The sequence below is a fragment of the Lepus europaeus genome, chromosome 12 (genome assembly GCF_033115175.1).
Source record: "Lepus europaeus isolate LE1 chromosome 12, mLepTim1.pri, whole genome shotgun sequence".
Taxonomy (NCBI): domain Eukaryota; kingdom Metazoa; phylum Chordata; class Mammalia; order Lagomorpha; family Leporidae; genus Lepus; species Lepus europaeus.
In genome coordinates, this window is record NC_084838.1 from 56487820 (window position 1) to 56500493 (window position 12674).

Here is a 12674-nt window from a genome sequence, read left to right on the forward strand (position 1 = left end):
AATGGCTGGGGTCCTATTGCAGAGGAAACATAGAAAAGGACAAAGGGAGTGAAAGAAAGACATAACATAAACCCATACACTGTATCTAATCAGAATGAATTACTGTGTCTACTCCAATGTAATAGGACCCTATCTTAAATGGCTTTTGAATGGCAAGCTTACAGTCTGAGCAGTCCAGTATTATTCAGAAGCAGAGCTCAGAATGGATTGCAAAATACACCATCTACCATCTTATTGTTACAGAAAAACACAGAATCTATATATATGTATATATATGGCTTATATATATATATATATACATATATATGTATATATGTAAGAGCAGAAGACTGATTTGCTAATTCTAACATCAGGACAATTGATTTACGTACCGAGGAAGGGGATGGTAGAGGTCATAAGGCATGATCTGCTTGTATCCGTCACTGTTAGGAACAATAATGCCAACCCTCTGAGTAGAAGGTACACACAATAAAATAAACACTAAATGATTACATCATACAATTCTTTATACAATTGCAAAATGACATTAATAAATTATCTCTGAAAAACAACACTAAAACAGTTCAATATCTATATACTAGCATAAGCTTTAGGACGGGGCAAGTTCTTTGAAAAAGGCACCGTTTATTATTTATTATTTCCTCTGATTCAAGCAGGAAGTACTGCTGAAAAAGGTGGTGGCCAGAAAACTTGGCACTTCATCATTAACTATGACACAACAAGCTTGTAAATGTTCCTTAATCCACCAAATTATACATCCTATGAGGTCATTATCATCATCATTAATGCTACTTTCAGATGCCCACCAAGAAATTACAGTTACTGTCTTATTTCTGATGAAACAGAGAGCTATTTAGTCACTAGAGCATGTACTTCAGAATGACAATACTGTGTAATGTGCATTAGCAAACTGGTTTCTTCCCTTGGCAGACCTAAAGATTTTAGGAATACCAGGAAAACTACCTCTTGGGTGTTTCGTAAAAGGTGACTACTAAACCTAGCAGACCACTATTAAGAGGCAGAAATTATCAAAATAAAATGGAGAACACATGAAAGGAGCTTTTGTGGTCTCCATAGTGCTAACTTCCAGTATAATGGTAGTTGTGATTGGGGTGGAAAAGTCAGGAGGTTTAGAGACAGAGCAGAGGCTACAGGGCCCTCAGGACGTGGCGTTAAAGGCTCAGTGAAGTTCTCAGAGGCCTTTAATAAAACAATAATCTGCGTCATGATTTCAACGAAAGCCTCCCATGGGTAAGACTGGGTCCTTGCTGAGGCCTCATTCCCTGCTTCCTTGGTTCCCTGGTTCCCTGACTTACAGAGGATTTATGACTCACGGATTTGGAGAAGAGGGCTACTGCCACTTCATCAAGACTGGGTGACAGAGCTCAGTGTGGTAGGGCATAAGCCGAAGATGCCAATTTTCCACTGACAAATGATAGGAAGCCTCTCTTTAGAATAACTGGACCTTTGTATTCTATCCATATCCCTGTGATGGATGGATATGAGTCAATATTTATGCATTCAAATATTTAATATAAACTTGTCTATATTTAATAAATAAATAATTAAATAATTAAAATTAATTTAAGTATGGTTTTATTTTTTAAATAAAGATTTTATTCATTTATTTGAAAGGCAGAGTTACAGAGAGGCAGAGAGAGTGAGAGAGAGAGAGAGAGAGAGAAAGGGCTTCCATCTGCTGATTCACTTCCCAAATAGTTGCAATGGCTGGAGCTGGGCCAATCTGAAGCCCGGAGCCAGGAGCCTCCTCTGGGTCTCCCATGCATGCGCAGGGGGCTAAAGATGGGCTATCTTTTATTGCTTTCCTAGGCCATAGCAGAGAGCTAGATTGGAAGTAGAGCAGCTAGGACTTGAACTGGCACCCATATGGGATGCCAGCGCTGCAGGCGGTAGCTTTACCTACTATGCCACAGAGCCAGCCCCACAGTATGTTCCTTTTATGTGGCTAGCAAACCTAAGAATTTGGGTAGAAAGATGAGCTGGGTCTACTGCAATTCAGGAAGAGGAAAATGGTACTGATGAGATTATGGGAGACAAAGAAGAAAGCAGGAGGGACAGGTGGATCTGTGACGTTCTAGAAATTACTTAAAGAGAAAAGGATACACAGGAGAGATTAAACTTGCTTGAAAGAAATGGGAAACAAAATTATGTAAATACTATTTCCAGGAAGGAAAGTCATCAGGGTTCTAATTTGTCTATTTATTTTACATGACTAAGTTGTCTGTATTTATTTGTATGACTACATTTTTTCACTCAATTATATGATGAAATTTTCATGGTGTGTGTGTGTGTGTATGTATGTGTATTACTCTTCAGTAACAATGTTCATGAAACTGGATGCTGCCTTTTGGGATGCTCAAAATCCCATAGATATTCAATACAAGAATGTATGAATATTACATTAAACTTTTCTTGCTGTTTTTTCAGTTAAACTTTCTTGTTTTCCTACCTTCTCCTACAGAAAAGAAATTGGATGAAAGCCTAATCCTGCCTTTTGTTAAATCATGTGATCTTGTTCCAATAATTCTTACATCTAGTAATTAAGGAACTTTTCTTTCTAAAAGGACTATTTTGTAAAGACTGCCAACTTTCCAAAGCTCTGCTAATAATGTTGGACATACACTGTTCTCTAATAGCAGTCAATTAAGAAATAAATCAAATTGACTTTGAAGTTGTACCTTACTTGGCCTAATATTTTTATTCATGCCTACATCAATTTCTAAATGCAGAAATGCATATCATTGCCTCTCCCCTTAAAAATTTATGGTTATAATTTGTCATCTTCAATATTAGAATGAACTGTTGCAGATCTCTGTCAATTGATTTATCTGCTGATGATTTTTAAAACTGAGACAGTAACTCTGATGGAGACGTGAACCTGAAGAATGCATAGGATTCAAGTTGCTGGGCTTTGCTTTGGATTGATGCAGACGTTCTGTTTTTGTTTTAACAAAACCTTTAAGCCTGAATTAGGCAAAACTATACCTATATTTGTCTTTCTATGGCACGGGTTGTGGTGAAGACTCATAAAATGGTTCTATGGCACCTGTGAAAACAAAAACATATCAAAACAGTAGTGCTCTGTCCAGTCCTGTTAATACATATCCGTGTGCATGGGCTCTGCTCTCTCTTGGGGCTCACGCCATGGCCCTGGCCTTTCACTACACTGTCACAGAGGGGAAGCCAATCTTGCCCAAACTGAACTTCCTATTTCTTGTTTTAAAAACACCTTTTTTTTTCCTTAGGCAAAGTATACATCATGAAAAAGATGATGTAGAAGAATGCAATTAGGTCTTGAAGAAAGTCTCCCCATGTTTATGTCTGGCTCTGGGTGTGTATGGACTCTGACATGGATCTGAATATGTGTGCAATCGTCAAGGAGAGAAAAAGGATTGTAAAAAGGGATTACACAGGGGATCACACAGGGTTGGAGCCAGCATTGTGGTGTAGCAGGCTAAGCTGCCTCCTGCAATGCCAGCATCCAACATGGGCACCAGTTTGAGTCCTAGCTGTTCCACCTCCTCCTATCCAGCTTCCTGCCTGGGAAAGCAGTGGAAGATGGCCCAAGTTCTTGGGCCCCTGCATCCATGTGGGATACCTGAATGAAGCTCCTGGCTCCTGGCTTTGGCCTGGCCCAGCCCCTGCTGATGCAGCCATTTGAGGAGTGAACGAGCAGATGAAAGATATCTTTCTTCTGTCTCTCTCCCACCTCTCTCTAACTCTGCCTTTTGGTTTTGGTGTAAAACTACTGAATCCTCAATCTCCATTGTCTTACTGATCCTGACCACTTACTTATTTCTTATGGTGGGCAGAGACATGACTCCACCCAAAACCACCACCTTCAGAGGTTGTGGTGGTAAGAACCATAGGTAAGGAGGAGGAGATAATGATTCTGGAGTAATGAGGTGGAAGCAGAAGAGACATTCTATTTCCTACTTTCAAATTACATGCCTTAATGAATTATCTGATGACAAAAGAATGTTTCATGTTATAGCAGGTTCATATAACAAAATACTATGTAGCATATAAACAGAAAGCTTTTTGAATCATTTTAATGACACAGAAAAATGCTCAATTATATGTTAACTAAAAAAAGTAATACAAAATAGCATGTACAATATAATCCTTGATATTAAGAAAATTTATGTGTTTGCATATCTACACATTTCCATGAAGTTTGTTTATATGTTTGCATGTACATATGTGTATACATAAAAATACATATGCACATATATGTATACACACATATCTTAGCAGAATACCTAACAACAAATGGTTTGTTCTTGGTGTTTGCATTATGGATATTTTTGGTTTCCCTTTTTTATTTTCCAATTTCCCAAGTGTTTTTTAATAATGTAATACTTTTTATAATCACAGTCATTAGAATATTTAGATATGACAAAATGCAAGAAAGTATAAGACAGAAATATTTGGACCTACAACTACAATTTATGAAATGAGGCTATTTTCTGAAATCCCATGTGTCACTTAAAGATTATCGAGTCTGTGCAGACATGATCTAAGATGCTACTTTACAGAGACTTTAGAAATCAAGCCAACATGAGGTTCAGCAGTGGAATTTACAAATCGTGATAAATCTCTCTTCCCCAGAAAAATCCTAATGTAAGTGACTGCATGAACACCTAACTGAGGGATTCCTTTTGTAGTGGAAATGAACCTAGGAGACCCTTCCCTGGTTTCAGTGGTCCGACTCAGGGCATCCTGACCTGCTGCCTCTTCTGAGCTGCAGACCCACATTTCTGACCTTCCTTACAACTGGATGTGCTCCAGGCTTTTCAAGCTCAGTTTGTCCCAGACAATTCAATATCTTCCCCTGCCATGGTCACTGTCACAATTTAGGGCACTGCAATTCTCCCACCTACCCTCCATGCTGTGGGGCATTTTTGTTTCTTTCACCCATGTTCCCCACAGGCACTCAATTCTTCCAGTTGGCACCTCAACACCAGTAGCATTTGCCAACACGGCTCCTCTTGACCCGAGTTTGGGTGCTTTGCAGCAGCTTCCTAACAGATCTCTTTGCTTCCAAGAATTGACTTCTCAGTCAACCTACTCACTGCTGTCATAGCAACTGAAATTTTATTTTCAACCCAAAAGTCCTAAGTGGGGGAGCACCTTTTTACTAGAAGTGAAGACACTGGTTAAGTTAAGACACTTCACATCAGAATGCTTGCGTTCAATTCCTGACTCTGGCTTCTGATTCAAGCTTCCTGTTAGAGCAGACCCTTTGGAGGCAGTGTTGTGGCTCAAGCAATTGGTTCCTGCCACCCTGTAGGAGATCTGGATTGTGTTCCTGGATCCCAGCTCTGGTATCGGCCCAGCCTCAGCTGGTGAAGGTATTTGAGGGAATGAACACGCGGATAGGAGGTCTCTCTTTATTACTCTCAAAAAATAAAATAGAATAAAATACTAAGTGACTTCATAATGCGCAGTGAAATTTCACAACTGCTAACGTCTTATCTTATTTTTTCCTCTTAACATCTAGTTAAAAATTCTCTTTCCTCCTTCTCAATATCTAAAATACTAACTCCTTTCATCACTTAACTGTACATTAACTTTAAACAGACATAATTTTTTCATCAGTTTAATATCATGGGGCAGAATCATAATGTTATTCTCCCCTGTGTCTCCTAGCACAGTGCACTGCATATGGGAGATGAGTAAGTATTCCTTGAAGGAAATCATATCATTGGTGTGTGATGCAAAGACAAGCAAGACAATGACCATCCAGAATGAAAACAAATATTCAAACACACACATTTAACACAGTGAGAAAAAGTGGGTGCTGCTCTTGTTCCTTTTATGTAATCTTGAGGCCCTTATATCTGGACTTCACTTTGGCCTTCTACAAAAAGGATGAGATTAGAATTTTTTAAAGATGAATTAGGAACAGGTGCCAAGAAACCCATGCCATTGGAATTTATCTGACTTTTCCCTTCCCAGTGGTTGCTGAGGGCAGAACTCAGAGTTCTGTGGGCTCCAAAGCTTGAAAACCACTGAACTAAGTTGGTCATTTCAAAATCCTTACTCCTCTAGCATTTTGATGCTATGGTTTGACCCAAATATGGTACCTAAACTCACACAGATGGTCAAAGCCCAAAGTCATAAAGCGATGATACTGAGAGGGTACAAACTAATTATGGTTTAGGAAGTGGGTCAGTCTGAAGGTCTTTCTATCACTGGAGCACGCCCCTGAAAGCTAATTCTTGGGGGAAGGTTTGTTAAAAAGTCTAAGAGTTGGGTCCAGCTGCCCTCTCTGTCTCCTGGCTCACCACATGGTCCCTCCTCTGTACACATTCCACCCTTGCTATCCTGCAGCCTCACCAGACAGCCAACCAAGGGAGTGCCTGACCTTGGATTGGCAACCTCCAAACTAGGAGCCAAAATCTGCTTCCTTTTTTTCTAAGTAGCTTGTCTTATGTATTTCAGTGTAGTAAGGAAACACTGACCAAGGCACTTAACGACTTTATGAAACACAATAGGTTTCCCTTACATCAGCAGAGGTGAGAGCAAATGAGACAATGTTTTGCAAATAGATTCCAATTTTTTAAAACCATAGTCACAGGTAAATAACGTTCATTTACCTGGGCTACATTGGAGCCAGATGAAAAGGAACCTGTTTCATTGTCCAGATCTGAAAGCACTTATTGTTTTTGAAGATATACATTTGGGGCTGGCACTGTGGTATAGCAGGTTAAAGTCACTGCCTGCAGCTCCAGAATCCCATATGGGCACCAGTTTGAATCCTGGCTGTTTCACTTCCTATCCAGCTTCCTGTTAATGTGCCTGGGAAAGCAGTGGAAAATGGCCCAAATGCTTGGGCCCTGCACCATTATGGGAGACCTGGAAGAATCTCCTGCCTCCTGGCTATTGCGGCCATTTTGGGAGTAAACCAGCAGATGGAAGATCTCTCACTCTCTCTCTCTTTCCCTTTCTGTAACTCTGCCTTTCAAATAGACAAATCAATCTTTTTTTAAAAAAAAGATATAAATTCATTTTTTTCTACAAAATGACCTACCAGTGCACTTTAATATTTTAGGTCAAATGATAAGAAAAATTCTCACATGCTTCTGTTGTTAAATATTCTTGATATCTGAGCTGCTTTTACATATGTGAAACTATTATTTCCTCCAGCTCTCCTTGCCTCTTCCTGTAATGAGAGATTTGACCATTGTCTGATTTGAGTAAGTGTCAATATTTATGCATATGTAAAGAGGTTTGCTTAACCTGGGTGTGTGGTCAATTCAAGTACCTAAACTTCGCATCAATATGGTCAACAGTTCTGTGCTGGCTGTAGGTTTGGTTTGAACTAAATCTCACAGGTGCTGAGCAATGATGATTATGGGGTATAATAGCATGAATGCTGCATCAAGGATCCATTTGGCTGTAGTTATGTGGAAAATCACTATTTCTGGATCAGGAAATACTAAGATCCACTTGCTTCTGCTCACCCTAACTTGAGGCAGGTCACCTCTCTGACCTTTAATTTTTCATCTGTAAAATACAAATGACAATCTCCAGCCTGCTGACCCCTTAGAGATGGTAAAACTAAAACAAGTTAAAGGATATGAAAGCACCTGAAAAACTCCAAATAGACCAGACACTGGACAAACAAGTCTACTGTTTTAGGTCTCAGTTGAATAATGATAGCTGACATTTGTTGAATGCTTGGCACCTTGCTAACCATTTCACATCTATTCAGTCCTCATAGTTACTCTCTGACAGGGATATTGTATTCACTTTACAGATGGCAAAACTCTGGCCCAGAGAAGTTGTAAAGAAATTACTGAGCTATTAAAATTATGTGGCTGCAAAGTGACTGGCTGAGGTTAAAAATGAGGATGAGGACAACACTTATGCTATGAACTCACAGGCTAGTTAAAAGGAAAACACAAATAATTCCACTTTACAAAACTTTAAAATGTAACCTAAGAGGTGATCTTACTATTTGTTACGAGCTGGCTTGGTGGAATGATGGAATTGCCTCGATAACTAGCTGCTGTTGTTTATTTCATTGTCTGATGATAGGTGGTTTATCTCTGGTTTATCTTTAAGCTCAGGAAGGGAAGGGTATGGACATTCTGGAAAGCACCAGAACTCTGCTTTTGAATAAAATCTAATTAGAAACAATGCATGAAACTGGAAATGAAATTTTCATGGCTTTTTTCTTATTATTGCATATGCATATGTAAATGAAGCTGATGAGACTGAAGGAAGTTGTTGCTTCTCTACATCATTGACTTAACTATTATAATCAAACTAACAGGCCTCTATAATTAGAAAACATCTCACTATACCTTAACTACCAAATAAGGCAACCATTTCCTGTCCTTATCCTGGCTCTCCTTTTTGGAGACGTGCGTGGCATAACTCCCCTGTAAATGAAATGGCAGTGTCTCCCAGCTGACCAAGTGGAGCTCACATGCTTGTGCACTGCGCTGTCAGGACTTGTTTGTTGCCTTAATTTCTCATGATCATTATATTGTAAAAGTCTGATAAATGTGGTTTACTTTCAAGATGGTATTTTCCTAAGAGCTGTGTTTCCTGTTGTTAAAACAGATAGAAAATTGTCTCTCTGGATCCATATGGACTTGTAGAATTCCATCTTTTCCTTTCCTGGTGGAGAAAGCTAACTTCTGGAGACTTGAGGAGTTTCTTGCGGTAACAAGGACGTTATCATAACCATGATCTTAGTCATAACAGCTGCAGCCACTAACATTTATAGAGTGCTTATCATGTGTCAGGCACTCCGCTAAGCTCTTTAAATGTATTACGCCATTTATTCCTCATGACAACTTTATGAGGTAAGTACTGTTATTATCCTCACTTCAGAGGATGAAAAAACTGAGGCTTAGTGAGAAGAAGTAATTCGCCAAAGGCTACTCAACTTGTAAGTGGCAGAGCCAGGATCCCAAGCCAGGCTGTTTTACACCAAGGCAGCCACACTTAACCACCAGGCTCTATTGCCATTGGCTGGTTGGTCACCATGTTAGCATGAGAATCCAGATTTTATCATGCCTACCACACATACTGCCTCTCTTATGCAAATTATTTTAATAATTATTCAGTTTTTAATTCTGAGATATATTTTTTTCTCTTCATAATTTTGTCCCTGAGAAGGAATAACTGATGCAATTAACTGTCAAACCAAATAGAGCCAGACTCCCTGCCTCTGCCCCGCACCCCCAGAAACGTCCACTTGAACTCGGCAAGAACTACTGCATGGGGCATACAAGTTTGGGCATTTGCTTAGGGCTGCAGCATTGAATTCCTTGAGGAAGAGGGAGTTTGGAATCTGTTTCAGTGAGGAACAGATTTGTTTGCTAATGATTGGGACCATGATAGCATGATGAGTGAGAGCTTTTTTCACTTGTCCAATCCTTGCCAATTTAAGCCCCCTTCATTACTGCCTTGGAGGGAAAACTAAAAACCTATGCCAAAAAAATCTGAAAAGGTGGTTCTCTGATCTTCTTACAAACAGTGTCTCGCACAATTTCACCCAGACAGCCTTAAGAGTCTCACTAGTTTCAGAGCCTAAGATACATAAGGCCAAATGTTGCATATTTTACATCTAAGGCTGCTCCGAAAACATAAGGTGCTTATTAGCTGAATTAAGATGGGGTCTTTTTAGTTGTTGCTGAACCAGAGGCATATACTTTGGGCCTTTCCAGTGATATGATGGACTTGACCCTTTGCCCAAGAGATAAAGATTGCACAAATTGCTGAACAAATTTCAAAAAGTTGCCCCTGGTGTAAGACAGAAGCTATGATTATAGTATGGTAGGCACATAAAAGGATTTTACATTTGATTACATCCCAAAGGTTTTGGTTACTTGAGAGAGGGCTCAGAACACAGTGTTAAGTGTAAACCAGAAAACAAATTAAATATGCAATAGATCCTTGATGTGCAGATGGGGTATGTCTCTGGATTTCTGTGAAGGCCCATGTTGGGACTACCAGCAGTACATACAGCACACTGTGTTTAGCGTCTATGATGGTACTGGTGATATCTTAGCTGAGTTGTCAATGCAAAATACTATTAATTTTAGCAAAAGGTCATTAAATCTTTGTACTTTGGGTTCTCTTCACTTCCTTTATAAGCATTAAATGCTGGCTCCCTTTTTTGAGCCCAGTTTTGGCTAGAAAACAAAGTATTTTATCACTTCATAAAAATCACTGCAGAAATGACACCAGCAGAGAGCAACAAAGCCCTCTTGGGATACAACTGCTGGGAAGCCAGCTGGGCTCTAGGATCGGTCTTGCAGCGCAAGTGACTTGAATTCCTGCATCAGCAAAATGTCAAGCTACTGCATGTCATGGACATTCTGGCTTGCTTTTAGAAGAGTGGAAACCAAGAAGGCTAAATGATTGAATTCCAGGTGTCTACGTATAGCCTATGATCTCATATATGTTGTAAGATATAGACAAGACTGAAAAGAAACACAGCAAAAGCATTAACAGTAGTCATTTGTGGGCACTGGGAATCGTTAGTGTTTAGTTGTTTTCCTTGTAACATTTTAACTTATCAATGTTTGCAAATTAGCATTTAGAATCAAAACAAAGCCATAAAAACATGCAAATTCTCTGGAAAGGAATAGGTTAGATGTTTATGATCTCTTTAGTGTTAAGAACCACTGGATGACCTGAACTAATCTACAGTCAAGAAAGCTGGCAGATGTCACTGGTGAATGTAAGAAAGAAAAATAATGAGAAACAAAGGAGAAAATTGGATGAGAGAGCAAAGAAGCTGAGAACAAGAGGAAGAGAGGATGAGAAGCAAAAATAAGACAGATGGCTAGACCTTCCATGCTTGTCCCAGAACTCAACTGATTTAAGATAATTTCCAGAAGTTTTTCATGCATTTCTGAAACTTATGAACTTCTTTAAACTAAAATAATGACTGATACTTAAGAAGCATTGAGTTTGATGTTGGGAAGGGCTATAGACATATTAATAAGTAGTGATTTAGAAACATTTCAGTCACTGAAAGTCTTTATATTGTGTGTTAAGATCACAGTAGATAAACTTGAGATCAACGATATTTAATACTTAAATTTTAGTTGATAAGTTCAAATGTACAAGTTTTACTTATCAAAAAAAGTAATAGAACAGCAGAAGCTATTTTGGTAAATACAAAAAGTGGCCAAACCCAGTTTACTTCTGCTTTGTTTTGGTTTTAGATATGTAGTAATGGGAAAATTCTAAATATCACAGAGAAGTAGTTGCTAATAGTAACAGTTTTTACAGCTCCTCTTGCAATCTTAAGGTACTTAATTTTTTAATTAAATAGATGTTAAACTAAAGAACTTGATGAGGGAAAAAGGTGTTTACTTTGATAATGCAACATTTCTACAATGCTTACAGCAATTCTGACAATTAAACTTAGTTTGGATCAGTTAAAGGTAGTTGTATAACGTGTGTTGATATATTATTTGTAAATTATTGCTTCAAATACTTTCAAAGTATATAAAACAAAACCCAAGGAAGCAACCCTGTGGCACAACAGGACACAGTTTGAAAACCTGTAATGTGATGCAACATACAGTCCTCTGACTTCTACTTAGGGTGAAAAAACTGGTGCTCAGAAGGTAAAGTAAATAAACTAAAAATATTTAGTGCTGCTTTGTTGCCCATGATTCTTCTCAGTCTTGTAAGGGAATAAACTTGGCATCTGCATGGGATTTGACTTTTCAGTACTATAACAGGCCCTAAATCCCAGCATGTAGAGGAAAGGTAAGTAATAATCTCAATGGCTAGATATAACTTTTTTTTTTTTTTAATTCAAAATTATGTCGTGTTCTACTGTGATCATTTATGTTTTCCATTTTGGGAGTTTCTAATTTTGAACACAAGTATGTTGGTGTAATATCATGTGTCATTCTTGTTTTCATTATTAGACAATTAAGCCTTTAGTTAGCAGATAGTTCCTTGAGGGTTGGATTTTACTATGTCTGATGGGACAGTAAATCTACTTTATAGAGTTTCTTCTACTTTTCTCAGATCATCACATCTCATCTTGGAATTCAGAATGGTTACTTTGATCCCAGGTAGGCAATGCCTGTACTCCCTAAATCCAAGAGTAGCATAGCTACATTTCCTAAAGCAGCTTTCTTTTAAACCTCTCCTACTGGAAGGTCTTAATTTTTACAGCTTTGTCTAATTATTTCTTCAATAAAAAAAAAAAAAACAGCTTCCTTACATTTGCCTGTAACTTCTATTTTCCTTTTCTTTTCCTCACTTTCTTTCCCTTTTTTTAAAAAGTAGCCACCTGTCCCAACATTTATACATATGTTGTATTTGATGTTTTAAAATAATACAGGATATCATAAAAGCATTAATTGCATGGTAGGAGTAGTCAAAATATCATATTAGTTACTTGGGAGAATGTTTTGTCTGGGGCCAATTATTAATGGAGCTAATCAATTACTAAAGCCTGCAGATACAATTGGTATATTCATGAAGATGATTATTATGAAAATGGGTAAACTTCCTTCAATATAGAATATGGCCTTTTGTTCTCAGATAATAAGAAATGGGTCATGGCCGGCACCGTGGCTTAACAGGCTAATCCTCCACCTTGCAGCACTGGCACACCGGGTTCTAGTCACGGTTGGGGCGCCGGATTCTATTCCGGT

The 12674-nt window shown here is 38.5% G+C and overlaps 1 protein-coding gene across 4 annotated transcripts in view; it reads right to left on the reverse strand.

Annotated features, from left to right (window-relative positions):
* ADAMTSL1 (ADAMTS like 1) overlaps positions 1-12674 on the reverse strand; it is a 475795-nt gene that overhangs the window by 273965 nt on the left and 189156 nt on the right. For 2 of the 4 annotated variants that reach the window (XM_062208160.1, XM_062208158.1), the window contains exon 10: positions 372-422. The exons of the other annotated variants lie outside the window; for them this stretch is intronic. In XM_062208160.1, coding sequence (XP_062064144.1) covers positions 372-422 — 51 coding nt within the window. The remainder of the gene's footprint in view (positions 1-371; positions 423-12674) is intronic. 4 annotated transcript variants of the gene reach the window in all.